Consider the following 25,208-nt stretch of genomic DNA (forward strand, 5'->3'; position numbering starts at 1 on the left):
CTTAAAACTTTAATCTGGTTCTGATGTTGAAATAAATTAAAGTATCCTAACTATTGCTTGACTAAAACACGCTTTAGAGATGACTGAACTCTCGAAAGTTACTTCACGTTGTTAAAGTTTTCAAAGTTGTTAAGTTATCAGAGTTGCTAAGATAATAACGCTCTCAAAACTTAAGCCTCTTTAATAAGAGGCTGTGTCTTGATTATTACCTCTGGCTTCGTGAAACTCTAAGGCGATTCTAGCATCTACTCCAAGAGAGAAGTAGTTGTTGACAACATTGAGTGGTAAATTCTTTCGCCCCTCCTCCTGATTGCTTGTGTCAGCGTTGGGATTTGGAATGACATTCAACATCCACCTAATGATAAATATTTTCTTTAAAGATTAACAAAATATTCGAGGAATTAATAAATAGCTTATATTGCGTCTTCAAAACTTAAAACAAATCGATGAGAGATGAATTATTCTAAATGAACTATAAATAAAAGGACGATTGATTTTATTTTATTTTATAACCGTTATTGAACAGACGAACCAATTTGCTGGGTTTACAACTACTAATGTTATACTCCGTAGCCTTGCCATTTTGAACCCAGTCCAGAAGACAAGGAAACTCCTAGATCAAGTATTGAAAGAAATTTAACCTCGTGGACTTTTTGAAGAAACTAACCAGCATTTGAGGTTGTCTATCAATACATTTTGATGTTTGATAAATTATAAAAACGAAATCCTAAGATGTAAATTACGATGAATTTATTAAGTGACTTAACTTGCGATAGATACAGTCGCAGTGTGACTCTCAGAGAGTTATTGAAACTAAATCATAAATAAATAAATGATTTATTTAGTAAGTAACGTATATTATATTGCAAACATTAACTTGCTTTGATTCATGACGCATCATAAGAAATAAATTATGATGAATTTATTAAGTAACTTAACTTGCGATAGATACAGTCACAGTGTGACTCTCAGAGAGTTATTAAAACTAAATCATTAATAAATAAATTATTAATTTAGTAAGTAACGTACATTATATTGCAAACATTAACTTGCTTTGATTCATAACGAATCATAAGAAATAAATTATGATGAATTTATTAAGTAACTTAACTTGCGATAGATACAGTCACAGTGTGACTCTCAGAGAGTTATTAAAACTAAATCATAAATAAAAAATGAGGCATTTAGAAAGTAACGTATATTACATTAAAAACATTAACTTGCTTTGATTCATGACGAATCATTAGAACTGAATCATGAATAATAAATGAGGAGGAATTTAATAAGTAATGTAGATTACGATTCAGATATCAGCACATTGTTGCTTGACGATTTACAAAGAATGAATCATAAGTAATAACTGGCGAGAAATTTTGTAAACGCATGTTAAGATAGAAATAATCAGCGCAATTTTATGTGTTACGAATTATTAGAACCAAACCATAAATAAAGAATTTAATAAGGATCGTAGGGTAAACGAACCAGTGAAGGAACACTATCCAGTGAAGGAACATTTCATATATATATATTGACTAAAAATAAGAATTTGAAAGTTTTTCTTCAGATTGATTGGTAACAATAGCTTACTGCCAAACAATAGAAAGTCATCTAGCAATGTTTTGGATTACCTGGTCAAATAGACTACTCTGGAAAATTTTTTGAATTAGTTATTATCTCTGTAATATCTTGTTTCTTTGAAAAATTATAATATGAGTATTTGTATTTATATGTTTGAAGTGGAATTAATTGCATGTAATAGTTTTATTTTTCTCATTGTGAAAAGGAGAATTTAAAATATAGTTATTGAAGTTACGTTTAATTTTTTTTTTTAAGCATCATGGCATAATAAAGTACTGAGTTAAGGGTTTCTGGTTTTCACAGGGTTCCTTTACTGGTTTTTTTCTAAGTTAATGAAAATAAAAGATAAACTTTAATTTTCTTGCACCTTCAGTGATGTTCCGCATCAAAAGTATGTTAAAAATACGAAAGGCAACTTCTAACCAGTGAGGGAACAGGCATGCTCCTTTATTGGGCATAGATTTCCCAGTGAATGAACAGTATGTGTTAATATGTTGACACTTTAATTTTCAATTCATGATTACAAAAAAAAGTTAACATTATCCAAGTATTTACATGTTATAATTTCAAGAATAGGCTTGTTTTTAAATATTTGTATGGCTTATAAATTCACAAAGAGCACTAAAAAATAGCCAAAATTAAGTGTTCCTTTATTGGGTGTTCCTTCACTGGCAAGAGCTGTTCCTTCACTTGGTCTTCTTACTACTTGTTATTTGAACCTCCAAAACTTTAAAACAATATTATGAAAGTTCTCTACAATTTGTTTACATAATTTGCAATTAGTAACAAATGTGTTGACACTGTCATTTAACTAAAATTACGAATTTTGAAATTAATATGATTTTTTAAAAGGCAAGCGAAGCTTAAGCGTTCCTTTACTGGTTAGTTTACCGTATATTATAAAACAAACGCAGGACTTCGGAACTTTGATATAAATTGTTGGAAATGAATCATAAAATTTAAATGATAAAAACTTATTTAATCATACAAATTTTAATGCATCTTGGTGGGATACATTTATTTATTACGATTTATTCATTTATGCAAAATGTAATAAATTAAATTTCTCAAAAATTTAATTATATATATATATATATATATATATATATATATATATATATATATATATATATATATATATATATATATATATATATATATATATATATATATATATATATATATATATATATATATATATATATATATATATATATATATATATATATATATATATATTGTATATTGAACTATTTATATAACTTTTTGTAACCGAATACTGTCATAATACTAAAGAGTTTTTTAGAAATATTGGTTTGAAGTCAACATGACGTTGCCCTTGCTCCACTGGATGTTACATTTTGAATATCATTCATTTTGACTTCTTGTCTTTAGTATGTGTTAGTGCTGATATTGAATATTTACTAAATAAAAACTGTTTTAATGAAGTCAAATAGCCCAACTTATGCCAAAGGAAGGAATCATATTCGTAAGAACAAATAATAGATTACTGAAATATTTAAAAATTAATAAATTTACTAAAAACATAAAATCTTTGTTTTCTGTTAGTCCTCTAGGAAATATATGTGCACTTATTGAAGATCAGATTCAATTTATATAAATATTTTGGTGCAATATTTACACTGGTCCAGCATACAAAAAACGTACACTTATTTAATGTTATTAGGCATAACAAAAGGAAGACATTTTTTTAAAAAGATGGAATTTCATCATATATGAAATCGAATTTTGATACTTAGCTGCTTTTTTTTTTAAAAGGAAAATATATATTTGTGCTTTGTTTTCGCATAATATTCATTGAACTTTCGGGAAAAATTCATTTATTTTGCTTCCAAAACAGTTTAAAAATGCATTTTATAAAGTTTTAAAAGGTACAGAAAGTATTCGAAAATTAACTACCCCTTCTTTTATCAATTATTTTAATATTAACGACAGTATTCGCATACTTTTAAAATATCTCATAAACATTAAAATATTTTGGACCCACAACTACTTCGATGCTAAAAACCAGCATTATATTCTTAGTAAAATCTGAAATATGAGCATTATATTCTCTATAAACAGGCATTCACACAGAACCTTAATGGAAGACCAAAAGAGTATTATATGACATTCGTTGACTAGGCACAATTGATGAAAAAATTTGATTTTAACTATGAAATAGATGTATGAATTTAACTATTTAATCTGCACTTAAAATTTTACTTCTGGTTACGTTTGACTAATCATTGTAATTATTGATAATAATTTATATATTATTGGAGTTTATCTAATTGACAATTACTAACAAAAATATTTTGTAACAGATAATGTAAATACCTGTCTAGTTTTACGATTTCTCCATCTTCAATGTTTGAAAGAATCTTGGTAAGAGGTTCATCAGTATAGCCCTTAGAAAGGAAAAAAAAATCACCAATTTGAAACAAGAACTTGTTTTAATTTTTAAAAAAATATTTAACCTTTTGCGTATGACTGGTACAATAAGTGTACCAGAATGGCTTCATTGTTCTAAGTACTTAAACAAAAAGTTTTTATTTTATTTATTTCCAATGGCAGATTATAGACTGTAACAGCATACATAAACTCTAAAAATAAGAACAGAAACAAAAGATGCTCTTATTTTTAGAGCTTATGTATGCTGTTACTGTCTATAATCTGCCATTGGAAATAAAATAAAAAAATTTTAAAAAAACTTTTTGTTTAAATGTTTAGAACAATGAAGCCATTCTGGTTAAACAAAAAGTTAAATTAACCCTTTGCTTGCGATGTTCCATATTGTACCATCACATGTGGTCCACATGTTGTACCAGCCGTAAATAAAAGGTAAATAAAAGACAAAGAGACAAAGTTTTTCTCTCATTCCATGTTGCTTCAAGGGTTTTGATTCACTTTGATCAAAATAGAACTTCATTTCCCCAATGAAATTGAAACGCTTGAGTAAAAGAAAATCGTATATTTAAAATAAGATTTCTTAGGAATTATTCGACCTATTTCGCACGTATTTTGTAATTTTCCATGCAAAATTATGTTCTTTAAAGTTCTCTAAAATTATGCTAATTATGTTCTTTAAAATTATGCAAAAAAATTTATACCCGATTATTAAATTTTTTATGCTTTCATTACATTAAATTCGATAAATAATTATTAAAAATTATTTCTTACATGGATACGTCTTTGGATAAGCGAATTTTGTAAGAGTGTAAAACATTTTTTTACTTGGTCAGAAAGTTCTAGAAACATGATGAAATAAGCAAAAAGTAAAGTTAACATTAAGAGGTTCAAACTTTAAACCGCTCCTTTGACCAAACTGTTGGAACCATATTTCTCAGATTGCGACTATCCCACATATTAATGATTTCATAAATCTAAATACGTCTTAAAAAAGGCCTGCTTATTCAGAGAAAGCATGCTTTTGTGTCTAATTACGTAACTTTAAGCATCATCTGTACTAATTAATAAGTATACTTGAAGTTACCCCTACGAACCATTTACATTAAGTTCTAGAACCTGAAGATCTGATCATGAAATCAAAGATCATTAAGAGTTGACCATTTCTTTACTTTGTGCACTACATCTAGTGAATTTTCAAAGAGCATTTTTTAGTTGTTGCTTTAGGAATTTAAAATTATTTAAAATAAACAGACAGTAACACATTTAATTTTAAACTAACTAAAACATATGCAAACTGTTAATGAAGTTCTTCAGAAACGCAAATGAAGGTTTTAATAGCAATCGTTGTTATTCAAACATTTCCAGTTTTCATAAACATTTCTCAAACCTTCCTGAAGCATTTTTGTACACAACAAATGTTACAAAGTCAATATAACTTTGTTAATTGTTTGATATTACTTGCAATACGTTGGAGAAGGTACCAAGTGAATATTTTTGTTCATTGAATTTAATCAGTCATATAACTATCAAAAAGAAACTTATACGGACCTACAGACTATTCTGCGTTTTAATTTTCTATGTTGCAATATTTGTTGGTAACGTCTAGAAACAAGGTACCTAACCTAAATATTTTTGTTCTATTACATCCATACATGAATATAATAAAAAAAATTTATGTATTATAAAACGTTTGAAACATTTAAACTACTCTAAAATCGTGTCTATGACTTGAAAAAGTGCAAAAGGATGTTCTTAGAAAGTTCTTGCTTTGTATGAAATTACCTTTTTTTAGCGAAATAATATGCAATGCCTATAACTGCTGTGATTTGCATCAGCTCTACAAGATTGTTAGGTTGTGGTTTGTTCGTCAAGAAATGGAATATATACTTAATATGAAAAAACTCCGCAGTTTTGGAAAAATGGGAAGCGCTTGTGAACTAATATTTAAAAAAAAACTAAACTCAGCTACACTACAGCCCATGGAGGACCAAGGCTTAATGTGCCCATCTCAGTTTTCTTGGCAGATGTTCCGATTGGGTAGTCAATCAAGCACGGAACCTCCTAGTGTTCAGTACCCAGGAAAGCTTGCATGACTATGATGCACGCTTGGTACAATTTTTTCAATTATTTAAGACATTTGTTTGGCTTTAAGTAAAGATAACTCTTTTCACCGAGATACTTCAAAATCAAAACTTTGCTACAGATTAGCATTTTTATGCTGCATCTTTTTTTATTTTTCTTCTCAAAAGCACTTCAAAGAACATCCATAATTTAAAAACTCAGGGCACAACTTTCATAATACGAAGAAAGTCATTGTACAAGTTCATACCCCACCCCAGCCAAGAGATCTTGCCAAATCATTCCCAGTTCCTAAAGGCAGCACGGCTATTGGTGGTGACGTGGTAACCTTCAGATCATCTAAGACTGAAAGTATCCAACCAACTGTTCCATCTCCTCCACAAGCCAAGATTCTAAGATTTGGAACTCGTTTATAAAGATCCAATCTGAAAAATTGAATTAAAAATTAATAAACATTTTAACAGTGAATATTTAAGCCATTCATTTATGAGGATTCCACAAGAGTGGCAACTGAATCAGAAAGCTAGGGTGTCGTTCTCACTTAAGAATGCAAGACAATATTAAAACAACTGCACCAAACAGTTCTTTACAGTTCCATAACAGTTTCGTTAAGACAGCATTGTCCCAATGTAGTCTTGCAGTACCAGATTAGCCCAATTCGATAATACTATTATTAATTTAATGACTTGAAATTCAGGCTAAGCATTATTTTAGTTGTTAACAAATATAATTGCCTAAAAAATTTGAATTTTTAGAAACATGACCTATGATGATTATGAATGTCTTTAAAAGCAAAAAAAATATTATTAATATTTGAAACAGGAAATTCAATTATTGCTTACGTGAAAAAACATTTTCGGTAGCTTAAACTAATAGTGTTAATTATATCAGACAGATAAGGCTTTAATATTTTTTTTTCTTTTCAACTGCTTGGGTAGAATGAAAATATAATACAATGCTAAATAACATTAATTTTTATCAATAGTCTTTAAAACAAACTTTTAAATCGTTAAAAAAAGTTATTATTTATTTCAAATACTTACTTAAGTTTATTTTTTCCTTTGAAGGGGTGTAAAATATTGATATTTTATGTTTTTCGGCATAATAACTCTCTTAAAATATTTGAAAAACAAAAATATGAACCAAAAAGAAAGTTTAAGGGAAAAAGTAATAAAGTATCATCCTTCGTTATAAGTTTTAGCTGTTGCTAAGGAAACCGTGTGAAATATGTTCTCTTTTACAGATACGTTTAATGGCAATCAATCTATCATTAAAATTGTGTCACATTTGCTACACCACCGTTCATCTATATTTCACGCAAACTATGTCGAAGAAATTAAAGTTGAATTTATTTTCTATGCATGTATGTACATTAATCATGAATTTTAATTCTATTTATCATTAATCCTTAATGCCTAAATAACTTTTTGGGTACGTTCTAAAATGAGTTGGCAAAATAATATTAAAATCCTGTCTGAAAGCCTCCTATTTTATAGAAAAAGCTGTACTACTCGAAAAATTTAAGGAAAAAATGCAAAACTGTTTTTCCAATGCATTTATAGATTTACATGCACTGTAAAAAATATTTTACAATCCATGCATCTGATTTCATTTATAATCATTACTATTCTTGTACTTAAATGTAGATACAATCTAAGTAAATTCTGGTTCTCTGTATCATTAATTAATACATTTTCAATAAATGCTTGTAAATGTCTCAAAATCAATAAACAATTAAATAAAAAAAATCCTGTCTGAAATTTTTTTGTTTCACAAATAAAGATAAACAATTGATGAATTTTATGATTTTATTACTGATTTCATTGATTATATAAAATCAATTGCTAACTATTCATCTCCTTTTCCTAGCTTACTTGAAACAATTTTGCAAAAATATGTTTAAAAAAACACATAAATTACGTAAAGCTTATAAAATGAGTAACATATTTCAAAAGTAAGTAAAATTTTATAAAAAAAAATATTTAAAACAACATGGAACATTTAAAATAGAAAATAGTTTTTTTAGAATTATTTTTCAGTTTATTGCCGTAATTACCCGCCGAATTAGTCACATTTGGTGTAAGAATTACACTGAGAAAATTCCAGGATCAAATAACGATAGCACTCAGTGTTACGTCAAGCTCTCAGGTATCATAATTTTGACCTAGCTGCACTTGTATGTCATTTTGATTTATGTTGCTAAGTTGAATTTCAAAAAATTCTATGGCTGGCAACAGCATTTTTATTTTTTAAGTTGTTTATTTTTATTTCTTTTATAATTCCTTTTTTTTAGCGAAATGCTTTTTTAACCTAACAAAATTCTTTGCCGACTGTTCTCTCTATATATGAAGAAAATAAAGTAAATATTTAAGTGTTGTGAAAAGAATCGTATTTAGTTGTACAAAGTACTTCACTCAGGGTGCCAGTACATTATACTGGAGCAAGATACGGAACAAAAAAATCTGACATACCGTAATTTTTACAGTAATAAATAGAGTAAAATCACTGAATCACTCCAATTAAATAAGTATTACTGTAAGGATTACGGTATATTTCTTGGTGGAAATGATTTTACGGATAATGAACTTAAAGTAGCGCCGGTACTCCATACAGTTATTTGATCAAGAATTTTTTACAGTGTATAAGAAAAAAAAAGAACAATCGAAAGCCAACTATTCCGCTTTCCAATAGCGTAAGTGCGAACAACAGAAAACACAAAGCCTAATTTAAACAAAAATAGAGTTATAAAAAATCTACAACGATTCCAAGAAAAGGTTTAAAATTCTCACCCCATTCCTGGACCACCTTCTGTCAAATCGAATACTTGTCGAGGATTCAGAAGCCACTGAAATGTTCGAAGAAGTTTTGAGCCTTGATTACCTCCACTTTTAGGATTGATAAAAACAAGTAGAGGTTTAGATGTGGATGATGGTATGGGTTTGATGGCAAATACGTGCTTCGAATTTTCTGTTTCCTGCAAAGATGAATTAATTTTTAAAAAAAAACAATTGGGTACTTACAACTCGAGAAGAATACGATCACTGATACACAGATGCGTGATTTATGACTTTAGCGCCAACTGATCTCTTATAAACATGATGGTATGCTAAAATCGAGCTAAGTTTCTCAACATACGTTTGAATGTTAGCTAATGTGAAGTTAATTCAATACAATACCGCATCGATTATTGAATTGGTAAACATATAATTCCTTCTTCATCTATGAATTTTACTTAAGTTAAATTTATTATTAACTGTAACCGTAATATATTTTTATTGTAAAATAATATATAATGTGTTTCTCTTGAGAGAACTGATACTTGACGGACTTGGCTTACTCCAAACAGAATGGAAAGAACAGTTGCTAATTTCAACAAATGCCACAATTCCACAACCAATCAGGATCAAGATATCACTATATCACTTGCAGGTATTCCATTGTGGTAGTCAACTGTTACTACGGAATATTTTTGATCATTCATTTCTAATTATTTTTAAATTTTATTCATGATTGAGATAAAAAATAGCAAACTTGAAGGATTATCATTTTAGCATGCTCAAACGCTGATAAATTTATAGCTAATTTAATGCAAAAGGTCAGTTGCTGTTTTGATCTTTTAACTTCGTATAGGTGAGATAATTCTTGAAAAAACAGCTTCGCGTCTCGTCATAGGCGTGAAGAGGTATTTGGATTCCCAGCCAAAATTCCTCGAGTTGATGCCCGTGAAAATTGAAGTGTAATCACTGCATGGAAAAAAAGGCTAATTTACAAAAAAATAAAATGAAAAATAATCTAAATCCATATTTGAAATTTTCTCTGCATGATTCGAAATTATTAAAAGTAATTACTAGAATGTATCAAAAGTGAGTGAAGCAAGGCAAAATTAAGGTGAAAAATTTGTTATTCCCAACAAAATATTCTTTAATTTTCTTAAAGGCAAAGAATGTTTAAATTTGAATAATTTTATTCCTCATTATTTAATTCTTAATTATTAAATTTGTCTGAAAATCATATTTTATTTTTTATAACAGATTTAGTATGAGTAAAACATTAATTTTAGTGTCTTTAGCCCGTCGATTGAAGGCCCTTGTTTGATTGAATGCTTGAAAGCGTTAAATGTTTTTACCCACCTGAAAAGACAAAAATATTTCCTCCGAATTTCAGGAAAATAAAGCAAACTATTCTAAATTTATAAATTTTGAATAATTTGTTTTATTTTGTGCTTGCGTAAGAAAAAATAACGATTGATTAATGTTACAAAAGGAACATTTGAATAAAGCTCCAGATTTTCGATAAAGGTTTAGATCAACATCCAGCTAGATCAAAATCTGTCTCTGTTAAAGGAATAATGTAGTCGACTCTGAAAAATGCTTCTATTAGTTAAATGCATTACTCTTAGGAGATTCACTATTTTTTGTAACAGGACGTAATAGAACGCGTAATTTAGAACACATTTTCTTCTGCAAAATGTTAGTCCCATAATTATTTTTCTCTTGACTCTTTAACTCACTGCTTTTTCTCCAAATAGGTTATGTGGTGCTTCTAGCCCGCAAACATATTAAGTTCCAGAAAACCTTAGAGACTTAGACACAAAAGTTGCCTCAAGTGCAGATGCACCCACTCAACCAATTCTGCTTTCCTAGGTTTGTAATCCGTTTCAAGTACCCGGGCAACTTGAACAATCTACAGGAGTTATGCAAATTACTTTCAGTATTTAAGGAACAACTATCTCGGATTTATCTTTTAGACAGATATCACTTCTTTTTCCTCATCTAGTAACGTTTACGTTATGCTTAAGCAGCTACTCAATTATTTAAATACCAGCTGTACATGTTCGAACTATTTAATGCTTTTAGGTATGTAATTTACTTACTGCAATTAACTTTCTTGAGTCCTCGTGATTTTGAGAAGTATAATCGCATTATTGGCCAATTTCATACAGGCATCATAGAGAAATTTAGATGTCTCAAATAAAGCATATAACTATCTTTTACAAGCTAAGTAGCTTCATAAGGTATTCAATAAATATTTTTTTCTAAAATTACGCAGTTAAAAATGTATTTTTACTCAATGTTTTTTAGATTTATTTCTTTTCCTCGATTCACGAATCACTGGAATGTAACAAAATGCATATAACGTTAAAGTAAGTATTTATTTGAAATTTTTCAACTTAGTATAAAAAAATAGTTCATGGCTAGTTAACTACCTGGCTATTACAAACACGTATCTTCACTTTTCAAGACCTAGGACGGGGTTTGATTCTACGTGGTAATGGATGGATGTTTTTAGATGCATAAAGCATCCATGCATATGGGTGAAGGTGGAAATAGGGACCGGGCGTCTCTTGCTAAAGTCTGGGAAATTTGGTTGATATAAATGGTAAGCTCAAGCAGTAAGCTCAAAACTGACGTTTACTGCCCTATTTCGGATAAAAGTCTTTTTCGTTCGTTGTGGTAGTTTCAATCCTATCTCCTTCAAGAATGGTAACCCCATCTGCGATTTACATCATGAGTTTGTTTATTTTATACTGGGTTGAAACTAATAAACTGTGTTATCCGTTGCCCAGGCCTGAAGCTCATAGAGACTCAAAGGGGCAATTTGCATCGTTAAATTAAAAATTGCAACAAGCGTCTAACTGTGTGAACTTACATGTCTCTCCAAGATGGCTAATCAAAAATACCTCTAACTATCATATAATGAATTGTGAAAAGCATTAGGTTGATGTTTTAATTGTCTCTTATGTCCCTTGACTTGTTGACTAGCTAGTTTGCATTAATAATGTGTAAAATTACAGAATTAGTCATTTCGAAAACTTATAAAATTTTAATAATTATGTGTTGAGTAATGCTCATCAGCGGATTTTTTTAAATCCAAAATTAAAGAGAAATTAAATGATTGATACAGATTTAAGTTGTGTACAATTTTGGATAACGCATATCCAATTTAAATAACTGATAGTGGATCTATTTTCCAGGTAGATTTAAGTTGAAAATCGTACCTGAAATCCTTTTTACACTTGAAGAACAAGGTCTATTATTTATAGGTCAAGATCTATTAGGTAGATCTTCCTAATTGAAATGGCTTTGTATCGTTAAAGCTAAAATATATGGACGTAAATTGACTGTTGCAATTCAAGTTTGCTAATAAATTATATTGATTAAAAATAAAACATCTTGTTAATTTAAAAAAATCTTAGTTTATATTTTTTCTACTAATTAGGAATATAATACAATAGGATGGACTTACTTTCTCAGGTAACTTTACAATCCACGTTGGGGGAACAATTAAGTTGGCATGATCTCCTAAATTGCAGTTTTCACTACTCATTTTCTTCATGTTAAAACATGATTCTTTATTGTGGCAAACTTCCTTGCACCATGAGCAACTCATTGCCACGGTTTCCTATAAATACAGGTGAATTTGATTGATGTTTTAAAAGGGTGCATTTAGGAAATGTCAAAAAATTTATATAGGAAGAGAATATTTTTTAATCATCTTGCTTCACAGACAATCCAATTCAATCTGTAATTTTTTTTGAGAAAAATAATAATTTTATAATGTATCTAAAAAAACATCATTGACTTAGAGAAAGTATAAAAATTCGGAACCATCTCGGCCTAAGCATTTTATTAAATAATCTTGACCGAAAAAAATATCCAAGACATATTCAAAACATTGCATTTGCAGTTGGTGCTATATATTTTTTAACAATTTGAACTTTACTACAAGCACTGACACACAAATGACTTTAAAAAAAAAGGTAGAAAACTTGAAACATAGAGGTCAAAAACACCTATACATAAGAACTGCATATATTTCTGAATCAACTTGTCAAGATATCTGTTACATTTTCCATTGGTTATATGTTAAAAGATAACTACAACTTATCAAAGTTTCAAAGTTTCACTCGTAAGTACGGAGAGCATATATTAATGACAATCTTATAAAAAACGCCGAAGGAAATGAAAAAAACAATTTTTCCCAAAAAACTGAATGAGGCATAGAAGGTTTAAGTTCTTATAATTTTAAAAACTTTAGCAAAAAGAGTTATTGTTGTTTCTATTGCCACTTTACAATGTCAAGTCTTCTTGAGAAACCAAGCTAATTTAAGGCAGAGGGTGCGCTTCCTTTTTTTTCAATGGTGTCATATAGCCAATCTCCTTGTAGCTTATGTTAATATACTATATATATGTTATATACTATATATGTTAATATACTATATAATATATGTCTAGGTCTTGTGTGTAGACTACAATAAAGTCCATTTAACTACTTATCTATCATTTAACTCTTAATTTATGTATGAAAAAAGACACACAAAGGCAATAGAAAGCTCTTCGTCTTATTAATCACACAAATCATAATTATTTCTTAAAAATATTAAACATAAAAATGCTTATCATTCAAATTGAATTAAATAATTTGATGTTAAATTACTTACATTAAGCAGGCTGCAAACTTTTCCTCCAAATGTCTAAAATAATCACAATCAAACAATTAATTTTTAACAACTGTAAAATAAAGATCAATGAATAGAAAACTTAGTTTTATAAATTGTTAATTTTTTATTCTAAATAACAGTATTAAAAAAGTTTCAAAAAATTCTTTTTATGTAAAATTTGTAATTTATTTTAGTTTTGTATTACTTTTTTTAAATTTTTCTGCTGTGCAAAATATGTGTTAGTTTTATAAGCATTTTAATTTGACAGCAACTTATTTTTAAATTCGCATTAATTAATAGCACAGTTTCATTTCATTTCAGAATTATCTACAAAACAATCTCAATTAATAAAAGAAATGATTATATTTTTTATATATTAATATTTAGTCACCAGTTATTTTACTGTTGTGGTACTACATCATTTTTTACTAATTATGACTCAATGTTGTTTTTCTATTCATCTGATTTCGATGCATTACATATTAAACCATCATAAATGTACTCTAATAACATATTAGGATATTTACTTTAATCAATAGTCTCCATAGTCACCAGTTATTTTACTTTTACCACATAATTTTTTACTAATTATGACTCAATGTTATTTTAATTCATCTGATTTCGATGCATTATATATTAAACAATCATAAAAATACTACCTAATAACATATTAGAATATATACTTTATTCACCAGTCACCATTTAGACACCAGTTAGTTTACTGTTATGGTATTGCATCATTTTTTACTAATTATGACTCAATGTTTTCTTTCTATTCACCTGATTTCGATACATTACAAATTAAACCATCATAAATATACTACCTAATAACATATAAGAATATTTAATTTATTCACCAGTCACCATAGTCAAAATTTAGTCACCAGATAGTTCACTGTTGAGATACTGCATAATTTTTTACTAATTATGACTCAATTTTTTTTCCTATTCATCTGATTTCGATGCATTATATCCTAAACCGTTTTAAATATATTACCTAATAACATAGTAGGATATCTAATTTTTTTTCCCTAATTACGGCATTTTACTACATCTGTTCATCTGCATCAACTTAGTTTGATAAACTAAGTGTTTTGCAAAATTAAAGAAAAAGTAAGACAAGATTTATGCTTAAAATATGCATAGTATTTACTATTTAAATGCTGTATATTCTTATACTTGTTAGATAGCAAAGGTAAAATAAATTGGCAAATGCTTAGAAAAACATTTTGGTAATAATTAGCTTTAAAAGTGGCCTCACATAATGGTTAACAATATTTAATAGGAATAGAAATTAAAAATAGCTAAGTAACTAAATTAAATCTGAAGAGAAAATTTTATTTCACCTCTTACAAAGTTTGTCATAATTTATAAAAATGATCCTGAAAAATACAATGAACTGGATTCTCTCTTTATAAGGAATAAATGAATAATAATGAATTAAAAAAACAGCTATTAGTTAAACGCGGAAAAAAATTTTATGCATGAAAATTTATAAATATATTTAACTTACCATGATCAAATTTATAAAAGTAAAAAATATATCCACTAGTATGATTGAAGATTGCTTTACCCGGTGAAGTGAAACCCTTTTATGTCTCTTAAAAACATCCCAACTGTATTTTCATTCGCTTTGATTACAGTCAACGTTCGTGATCAGAAATAAAAAAAGAAAAGTTATATCCTCTTACCGTTACTATGCAACCAGTCAACAGAGGAAAAGAACTTTTTACGAACAACCAGTTAAAAAAAATGTCAATAACTCTACACAAATGTTTGTACAAGATTCTTTGGATTTAGTTCTTGTTACACTTAGTATAAAGTAGATTTTCTTCTCATAAATTATAACAAAGTTTAATTTATACAATGTGAACTTGTATAGAAGTTTCCAGAAAAAATTAAATTTGGGAGAAAGGGTACAGATAGAGTAAGTATCACGCAATAAAGTTTCCCTCTATTTGGAACGTGTTCTAAAAGTTTTAGGTACTTATATTATTTTTTTTTAATTTTCTTTTTCCTAAATAATAAAACAACGCTCAAACCTATGCAGCCTCAAAGCTTCTTTTATGTTGTTTAAAAACATTTTTATGCCTTTAAAACGTAACTCCTGTATTAACGTTTTGTTAATAATTTTGCCGAATCTTCTTTGAAAAAAATCGATATTGTTTAAAATATAAATGTAGAATTATGATAGTGAAATATTCATTCATTATTCAGAACGAAATTTGATTGATTGATTCATTCATTCATTCATTATTCAAAGCAAAATTAATTATTCATTCATTCATTCGAAATAAAATTTAATTGACTGATTGATTGATTCATTCATTCATTATTCAAAACGAAACTGATTATATAGTGCTAAGCTCCTTTTATGTTGTTGAAAAACATTTTTACACCTTTAAAGTATGACTCATGTATTAAAGTTTTGTTAATAATTTTGCCGAATCTTTGAAAAAAATCGACATTGTTTAAAACATAAAGGAAGAATTATGATAGAGAAATATTCATTCATTATTGAAAACAAAATTTGATTCATTCATTATTCAAAACAAAATTGATTATTCATTCATTCATTATTCAAAGCAAAATTGATTATTCATTCATTCGCAATGAAATTTTATTTACTTATTTATTTATTCATTCATTATTCAAAACGAAACTGATTATCTAGTGCTAAGCTCCTTTTATGTTGTTGAAAAACATTTTTATGCCTTTAAAACGTAACTCATGTATTAACGTTTTGTTATTAATTTTGCCGAATTTCTCTTAAAAAAATCGATATTGTTAAAACATAAAAGAAGAATTATGATATTGAAATATTCATTCATTAATCAAAACGAAATTTGATTTAGATGTTTTTAGATAACTTTTGGACTTTGCTTATTTTTTAATTTCAATTTCTAATCATTATTTCAGTGTCTAATAAATATATAGTGTTATAAGATTTATCCTCCAGATAATTAGAAACGTTTTTGCAATGTTTCTGCATCACAGCAGAAATAAAAATCAACGCTTCACTTCATTTAATTGATGTTAACGTTTTTTGAGATTCAGGGAGGAAACAAAAATGTTACTGCCGTAATATATAAAAACTGCTGTTTAACGTATAGACATACAATGAATTTAGAAAAAAATTTAAACCTTACATATTTATTACCTTTCTGAAATCATTTTTGCTATGGTAAAGCTAGAGTTTATCATCTGTATCCGAATAATAGCGTTATTTATACGTTAACAAAACTATAACAAAACGTTGCTGCTATGGCAAAACATGTTTACTGGGATAAGAAGATATTTTTTTAAACTCAGTACTTAAGATTAGTCTATATTTAAAAGTGTTATAGTCAATGCTAATGTTGATTAATAAAGACACTTACTTTTAAAAACTCGACAGTTATAATAAATACCGATAAATAAAATAAATGAAGGTAATTAAACATTTAGTTATTTCAGAAAATTTGTTATAGTTTTTAAATTAATGACTATACTACTGCCTACCTAAATACGAGTTCTAAATTGACCTATGCAAACTAATCAGTTAATAATTACATTCGTTGTTACAAATAAATTGTATGCATCTTTACTTACTTTAGAGCATGTTCTACATCGACCTTTAAGAGTTCGTCTGGCAATCCAATGATGATTAATAGCTGTATTCTAAAGGAATATTACTTATTATCATTTAAGAAAATACAAGAGTATTAAGCATATAATACTATTTTACAATTTATTTTCTTAAATTATTTTTAAAGAAACGCATAATTGATTAGTCTAAAGAGTCTACCGAGAAGGAATAGTTCAAATAAAACCAATCCATTTTGCAAGTTATATTATTTATTGCTGAAAAAGTAATTATTAAGTTATTTATTACATATTTATCTATTAATATTCAAAATAATGTTAACTACGGAAGATTTATTAATCTTACTGGTACTTACAAGTTTATTTGAAAGCACGTGATTTCAAAGAGTGTAAGACATTATCTTGCAGGCAAAATATCGCATTAAAAATATTGTTTATACAAAACATCGAGTGTACAAAATATCATCTACAGGAGCCGTGGTGGCTCAGGGGATAGAGAGTTACTCTTAGTATAAAATAGATTTTCTCATAAATTATGATTTCTCATGCTATCATAAGATAACCCAGATTCAAATCCCAGAGATGGCTGGTTGATACGAATTTTGCACATGGTTCGCACCGACCGCAGCGCTGACCTAAAATATCCTCAGTAGTACACGGATCATGGGTTAAAGTCCCCTTGCCATCAGACTGACCGTGAAAGGTTTTCGTGGTATGTTTTCTTCTCAACATAATGCAAACGTGGGTTAATTTCATAAAAAATTATTTTTAAAATTTATATTAAAAATTAGTGGGTTAATTCCATTTCTCCCAAAACTTGATACATGAGTTTTCTTGTCTTCTTGGTTGAATATAAAATTACAAGGCTACGAGTCGTAAGCTCAGAATTGTATATAGACCAGTCTTAAAATAAAATATTATCTACGTTATTTCCAATAATATTTCACCTGAGATTGCCGTTATCCAATTTTTTGTAAGTACACAGTTTAAAATGTTCTCTAATATTTTAATATAAATAACTGATAATTACTTTAATATAATCAATTAAATTTGATAAATGTTAAATTACTTGATTATGAGTTAATTTACTTATAATAATTATATAAATTTTAAATGCTTCGATTTTATTAAATTAACATTAATAAACAATTACTCGAAGCATATTAGTTAATCATATGTAAACTTTAGTAGATAACGAATAACAATTGGTGTGAAAATTAATATTTCCCACATTAAAAGTATTCAAAAATTCATTCAAAATGTAGTAACGTTTAAAATTCTTTTACGTTTAAAGGGTGAGTGTGTTCATTATAGCATTTTTATTTTTTCATTGATTCATTGATTCGTTGGTTCGTGATTCATCGTTCGTTCGTTGATTCATTGATTCGTGCAATATTTTGCATTATCATTTTAAGTACTTATTTTGTGAGCAGCCACGAGATTATCTTGGCTATATTATGTCTTCGCGATAATTTTGTCCCCAAATAGATCTCAAAGCACTCAAAGTAAAGCAAGTGTCTACACCGGCAGGTTATTCATTTAAATGACAGATTACTTTTTGCTGAAGGCGGCTATTTGCAAGTGTAAAACATGAACATCTTTATTTATTCTTTCTTTTGTTGCTAGAACGATGTAAAATAAGCGGTGCTAAAAGAAAATGAGTTCAACAAATCTACTTTTGTTTGGCTTTATGTACTTGTTTGTCTGACATTGTAAAACTGTAAAAAAAAAGTCAAATAAAGCTTACGTCACGGTAAGAGCCGATTTCAACATCTTGGAAAGTTGAACGGCAGCAAACTTTGATCTGAAATTTAAAAAAATGAACCACATTTATATAAATTGTTTTAAATAATATTGTGCAAAGATCTATTAAAAAATTTTAGTAATTCAACATTGTTAAATTTATTTCTTTTTTTTTTAATATATATATTATTAAATATTTAATGCCCTAAATTTTTTAATGCAAATGGGGGAGATTACGCACAACGGAATAGGAAATGAATAGGTACAATATGTTCGCAACGATCGTAGCTGTTTGTACAATAGCAGTATTACAGACTGTACATGACTGATCAAGCTGATTGTTATAATACACTGCAAAAAAATCAGATCAAATGGGAACGAATTACGGTAAAAAATACTTTAAAACGTTAAAGTTTTAGCGGAAAATGTTACATAACAAAAAATCTCATAGCTCGTGGTACAGTATTACCGTAAAATCACAGTCTAATTAAATTAATATTAAAGTAAAAATTACGGTATGGTATTTTATGATGAAAATGAATTTTACGGTAAAACTGATTTTATGGATGATGCACCTAAATTGTTAGTACTTAATACTGGAGTTTTTTACTGTAAAGCGTCAACGATAAAACATAGCTATCTTGTTTTGTTTCACTTATCCAAAGTCTGAATTTTAATTGCTCTTCCTTTTAATTTTTTAAACACTGCCAGAAGCTTAAAATATTTCAAAACTAAGCGATTTCTTATAGGCTACGGGCCTTGAGTGAGACACCACTGATTTGTTTTAGCTGTGGTCATGTTTAAATAAAAGTCCACGCTATCTGTCTGATCTAAATGGAAGATAATACTTAGCAGTAAAGCAGCATTGTTTCTATGTTAGGAAAAATGGGTGTATTGTTCCTCTGCTCTTAATAATATGGTCAATTACGTGGTTCGTTTATATGATTTATAAATTCTTATAACAGTTGCAAATATTTAATTCATATCCATGAGTTTAGCTTGGGAACATTTTCTTTTAAGCATAGTAAGTATTGCCGAATACTTACTAGTATATCAGCAGAATATAAAAACATACGGAAATGACTACAGATTATATAAATATACAAAGCCTCCCGATTGCATAGTTAAACAGAAAAACCTGTAGAATACAGAGGCATACGGATAAACCTATTGATTGCATAGACACTCTATAACAAAAAAATCGACGCACCAAGAAGCAATCATCCCATTGCTTTGAAATTTCGTATGCATGAATGTTTTGAACAGATCAGGCTGGAATGATGCCGACTGGGGACGTATAGTCCTTAGCGACGAATCCTGCTTCCAACTGTGTCCTGACGATCATCGAAGACGTGTTTGGAGACGCACAGGGCAGAGGGGGGGATCCTGCCTTCACTATTGCACGCCACACCGGCCCTCAACAAGGCATTATGGTCTGGGGTGCCACTTCCTTTGGCAGCCGGACCCCTTTGATCGTCATTAGAGGTACACTTACTGCACAGCGGTACGTCGACGATATCCTAAGACCTGTTTTGCTACCGTTCCTTTTGCAGCACCCTGGGCTAGTTTTTCAGCAGGACAATGCCAGACCACATACGGCACGTGTTGCTATGAACTGTCTGCAAGCTTGTCAAACTCTTCCTTGGCCTGCCAGATCACCAGATCTCTCTCCCGTCGAGCTTGTCTGGGATATGATGGGAAGGCGATTGCATCTGGCACGGAATGTTGATGACCTCGTTAGACAATTGGATTGAATTTGGCAGGAAATACCGCAAGAGACCATCCGGTAGCTTTATCGGTCTATGCCACGCCGTGTGGCAAATTTTATCCAGGCTAGAGGCGGGTCAACACCTTATTGAACTTGTTACTGTAACTCAGCAATAAATTATTCAATTGTTCTGAAATTTTAATCATTTACTATTCTGTACATTGTCTTCCTATCCACCAATTAACGTTTCAATCGGACAACTCCCTCTTGGTGAGTCGATTTGTTTTGTTAAAGAGTGTATATATATATATATATATATATATATATATATATATATATATATATATATATATATATATATATATATCCTGATTAATGTTGTTGCTGTCGTATGCCATTAAGGCAGTAGTAGTGCGCTTCATCTTGTTCTGCAATTGAGCCATCTATTGCCAAGAATTCAACTTCTGCCACACCCATACGTCACAACCCATATAAAAGGTAGACCTATTAACTCATCTGAAGATCATAATTTTGACCTGAGCCAGAGAACGACCAATCTCCAATTCAGTACCCCGAAAGGAATGATTTGTTATGGAAGCAAGGAGGACTTTGAGACCCAACGGATTTAACGTGGACCAGTCACTATTTACTAAGCGGAGAGTCTTCATCCGGCACTCACGACCTATTGGACGGATAGATAGCCCTGGATAGAACTCTCGACCTCTTGGTCATAGGCCCAACGCCCTATCAACCAGGCCATTCCGTTTCCAACCTGATAAATGAATGAATATTATAGATTTTTTAACGTACTACTATTAATTTATAAGATATACAGCAATTGTTTTTTTTTTTCAGCCAGAAGTTTATAAAACCAAAGCATAAAGAAATTATAAAATGACTAATATTTCATAACCATAATTCCTGGTTTACATAACAAAGTTTAAAAAATTGTAAGGCAGGTTATTTATAGATCTGAGAATGGTCATTTATATAATTAAATGATATAAAAAAGTGCTTCGAAACTTGTTTTTATAATTTTTTAAGAACTAATGATTGAAAAGTTTGGATAAGTAGCTATGCTAAAAGCAGTAGAATATTTACTAGTTCATACTATATAGTTAAAACTAGTGATTTATTGTAATCAAGTAATAATATAAATTTACTCAAAAAAAATATATAAATATAATTAAAAGAAAATTAAATAAAATAAATAAAAAGAAAATTAAATAAAATAAATAAAAAGAAAATTAAATAAAATAAATAAAAAGAAAATTAAATAAAATAAATAAAAAGAAAATTAAATAAAGTTGTGTGTTTACAGAGCAGCACTTCATCAGGGGACACACTGTCTGTAAACACACAGGAGCCTTTCTGTTGTTAGTGGCAAAGCCAAAACTAACAGTGCCCCGAGGCCCCTAATGAAAATTCACGCATAAAGAATAATAATAATAATAATTACCACATTAAATAAATATCTACCAGGGGGTTATATTGGGGTTTATGATAAAAGGAAGGATTTCAATTTTAATGTTATTAACCTTACGCATTTTTATTCCAACCTTTACTATAAAATTTTCAAGAATATTGTATTTGGTCAAATAATGAGATTCAAATTCATTTGTAATAACCGTATAGATTTCTTGACGGCTATTGAGGTATTAAAGAAAAGTTTAAAGAAAAATAAATTTCCTTTCAACTTTAATAATTTTGATGTTTTGATTAAAGACATTTTAAACAAATTTTATTAACTTGGCCGATATTGAAGCCCGTCTAAGCAGGCCTAGACGGTGAACAATTTGATTTTCATTTTGAAATTTTTGGAATTTGTTTTCATTTACAAAATTTATTGGGAATATGTTTTCTTTTTCAAAATTGTTGGGGTTTTTTAGATAGATGGCGGCACTTGGATTCTATTGCTCTTTAATTTGTTTTTTATCTAGGTGTCAGCACAGTATAAATTTTGAGCTGATTTGGAATTTATAAGGAAATTCTTCTTCACTTTTACTAACTGTAACTGTTTTTATGTGCTTTGGGGGCGGTTTTTTTGATGTCTTTTAAACGTTTTGTATATTTGTTTCAGTAAAGGTGATTTTATTACAAAGTTTTTCATGAATGTTAAAATGGTAGATATTTATTTAATGTGGTAATTATTATTATTATTATTCTTTATGCGTGAATTTTCATTAGGGGCCTCGGGGCACTGTTAGTTTTGGCTTTGCCACTAACAACAGAAAGGCTCCTGTGTGTTTACAGACAGTGTGTCCCCTGATGAAGTGCTGCTCTGTAAACACACAACTTTATTTAATTTTCTTTTTATTTATTTTATTTAATTTTCTTTTAATTATATTTATATATTTTTTTTTGAGTAAATTTATATTATTACTTGTTTATAAGATTTGAATTTGGTTTTAGCTGCCTTGTGCGCTGTTCCAATTTGAATTTGAATTAATGTAGTTATGTTTATTTTGGTTACCTCCTGTTTTATTTATTTCAATTAAGATTTGAATTTATGTTTGGATGATTTATTGTAATCTTATTTTCTCATAATTATTGCAATATTGAGTTGAAGTATTTACGATCATTTAAAAACCGTAATTTCATATAATATTCCAAACATACAATATGTATGCATATTTTACTAAATTTGAATTATATATTCTGTTTTTTTTATGGTATATTTACCTAAAACCTACAAACAAAGTTTGAAAAAAAGCCCCAAAACTTCCATGCAAAGCTTTTTGAATAACAATGAATAAAAATCAATATTGGATCACAAGGAACAAAAAAATAGTGTTTCCCGAACGAAAACACGTTATCACGCAAATGCTCTTTATTCTAAAAGTAAACAAGAAAATCTCGACCCTTAAAGAATAACAGCACAATAAGAGCTTAAATAATGCAAAATAAAAGAATAATAGAAAATAACAATAATAAAAATAAAACGGATAAATAAATATAAATAAAATAACCCAATTTAAAAAAATTATAAAAAAGTGTTTTTCTTTCAAAAACAAAAATTTGAAAATAAGTATTACAATTGTATATAAAAAAAGTATATACAACCAATGAAATTCAAAATCAGATATAGCACAATACTATGTCGAAAATGAATCAGTAAAGAAAAGCATGATTTGAAATTTCACAATTTTTTTTTAAATTATCGTCGCTCAGGCAGCGGGTACATTTTACCGGAACAAGAAATTTTAATTCCGAATTTTTAAGATAATTATTACCCTAATATCATTGAGTTACTATAATGTTATATAAATGCTACTATAATATTAATGTAAAATGAGCGGTATAATATTTTATGGTAAAAATAAATTTTACGGTAAAATTGATTTCACAGAATGCTTGATTTCTTAATTTGAATTTAAAGTAATTTCTAGTAACGTTATGCCTAATTATTATTAATAAGGATTATATAAAGTGATGCAGTATTTATCATATTTCATATTTGGTCGTGTATTATTATGCCAGTATTATGTGCATTGCAGTTAATTATATATCCGGTACATTTTACTGGAACAAGAAATTTTGTATCCATATTTTTACTGTAATTATTACCGTAAAATCACTGATTCACTCTAATCAAATAAATATTATTGTAAAATTTACTGAATAATATAAGGTAAAAATGGATTTTACGGTAAAATAGATTTTACGCAATGCTTGATCTCTTATGCCTCTATCACACGAGAGAAAAATATGTGCAACTGCAAGTGTAACTGCAAGTGTAAGTGCAACTGTAAGTGAAATTCCTCCGTTCGGAGTTGCCGAAAGGGTTGCTTAATTGCCTGAACGGTTGCATGAAATTGGGTTACCATATTTTGTTATTTATCTTTACTTTTGGCTCATATTTAATTTTATCATATGATTCTATTATATCATAGTTTCTCAACGATGTTCGTAAAGATGCTGTAGAATATTGATTGATTTTGATTTAATTTTTTACATTTGTATTTGTGTTAAGTCTTTTCTTCAGCAGAAAATTAAAATTCTGAAAACTTTATTTCCCCATTAGTGAAGTAGCATAGTATAAAAAGGATTATGATTTCTACCTCATAATATGAGATAATATTAAGATATCATTGAATTTCATGCTGCGTCCCTAAAAAGATAAGGGGGTGAAAGGGGAATGGACTTAAATACTATCTAGAATTTTGACGATTTTTTTACGTTGATTTGAGTGACTAATGTATAAAACATGGTGCGTAGCATTTTTAAAAGTGCTTTTTAAGTGAAGTAGCATAGTATAAAAAGGATTATGATTTCTACCTCATAATATAAAATGATATTAAGATATCAATGAATTTCATGTTGTGTCCCTAAAAGGATAAGGGGGTGAAAGGGGGATGGACTTAAATACTATCTAGAATTTTGACGATTTTTTTTATCTTGATTTGAGTGACTAAGGTATAAAACATGGTGCGTAGCGTTTTTAAAAAAAGCTTAAAGGTGCTTATTTTTGATTTTCATTTTTTAAAGGCCCTTAAAGGTGCTTTTCTTAATAAGTGTTTTTAAAAAGTGCCTTATTTTCCTTTTTCGAAAAAGAGATTTATGAAAAGGAATGTCGATTTTCGCCACATATTATGTAAAAACGTACTTTTCACATTTTTCTATTTCACGTTTTCAGAATTCATTCGTCCCGCACTGGACTGA

At 28.7% G+C, this 25,208-nt stretch overlaps 1 protein-coding gene across 3 annotated transcripts in view; it reads right to left on the reverse strand.

Annotated features, from left to right (window-relative positions):
* Positions 1–25,208, reverse strand: part of LOC107449338 (retinal degeneration A) — a 91,953-nt gene that overhangs the window by 36,110 nt on the left and 30,635 nt on the right. For 2 of the 3 annotated variants that reach the window (XM_087169122.1, XM_087169121.1), the window contains 8 exons: positions 18,843–18,899; positions 17,102–17,170; positions 13,511–13,543; positions 12,316–12,471; positions 8,859–9,043; positions 6,320–6,494; positions 3,919–3,989; positions 210–355 (listed from right to left, as the gene is read on the reverse strand). In XM_087169122.1, coding sequence (XP_087025248.1) covers positions 210–355; positions 3,919–3,989; positions 6,320–6,494; positions 8,859–9,043; positions 12,316–12,471; positions 13,511–13,543; positions 17,102–17,170; positions 18,843–18,899 — 892 coding nt within the window. Of the gene's footprint in view, positions 1–209; positions 356–3,918; positions 3,990–6,319; positions 6,495–8,858; positions 9,044–12,315; positions 12,472–13,510; positions 13,544–15,023; positions 15,139–17,101; positions 17,171–18,842; positions 18,900–25,208 lie in introns of those variants that run through there. The other variant, XM_087169123.1, reaches the window with a different exon arrangement.

The sequence above is a fragment of the Parasteatoda tepidariorum genome, chromosome 8, assembly GCF_982258835.1.
Source record: "Parasteatoda tepidariorum strain Cologne lab strain chromosome 8, Ptep-v5.0, whole genome shotgun sequence".
Classification (NCBI taxonomy): Eukaryota; Metazoa; Arthropoda; class Arachnida; order Araneae; family Theridiidae; genus Parasteatoda; species Parasteatoda tepidariorum.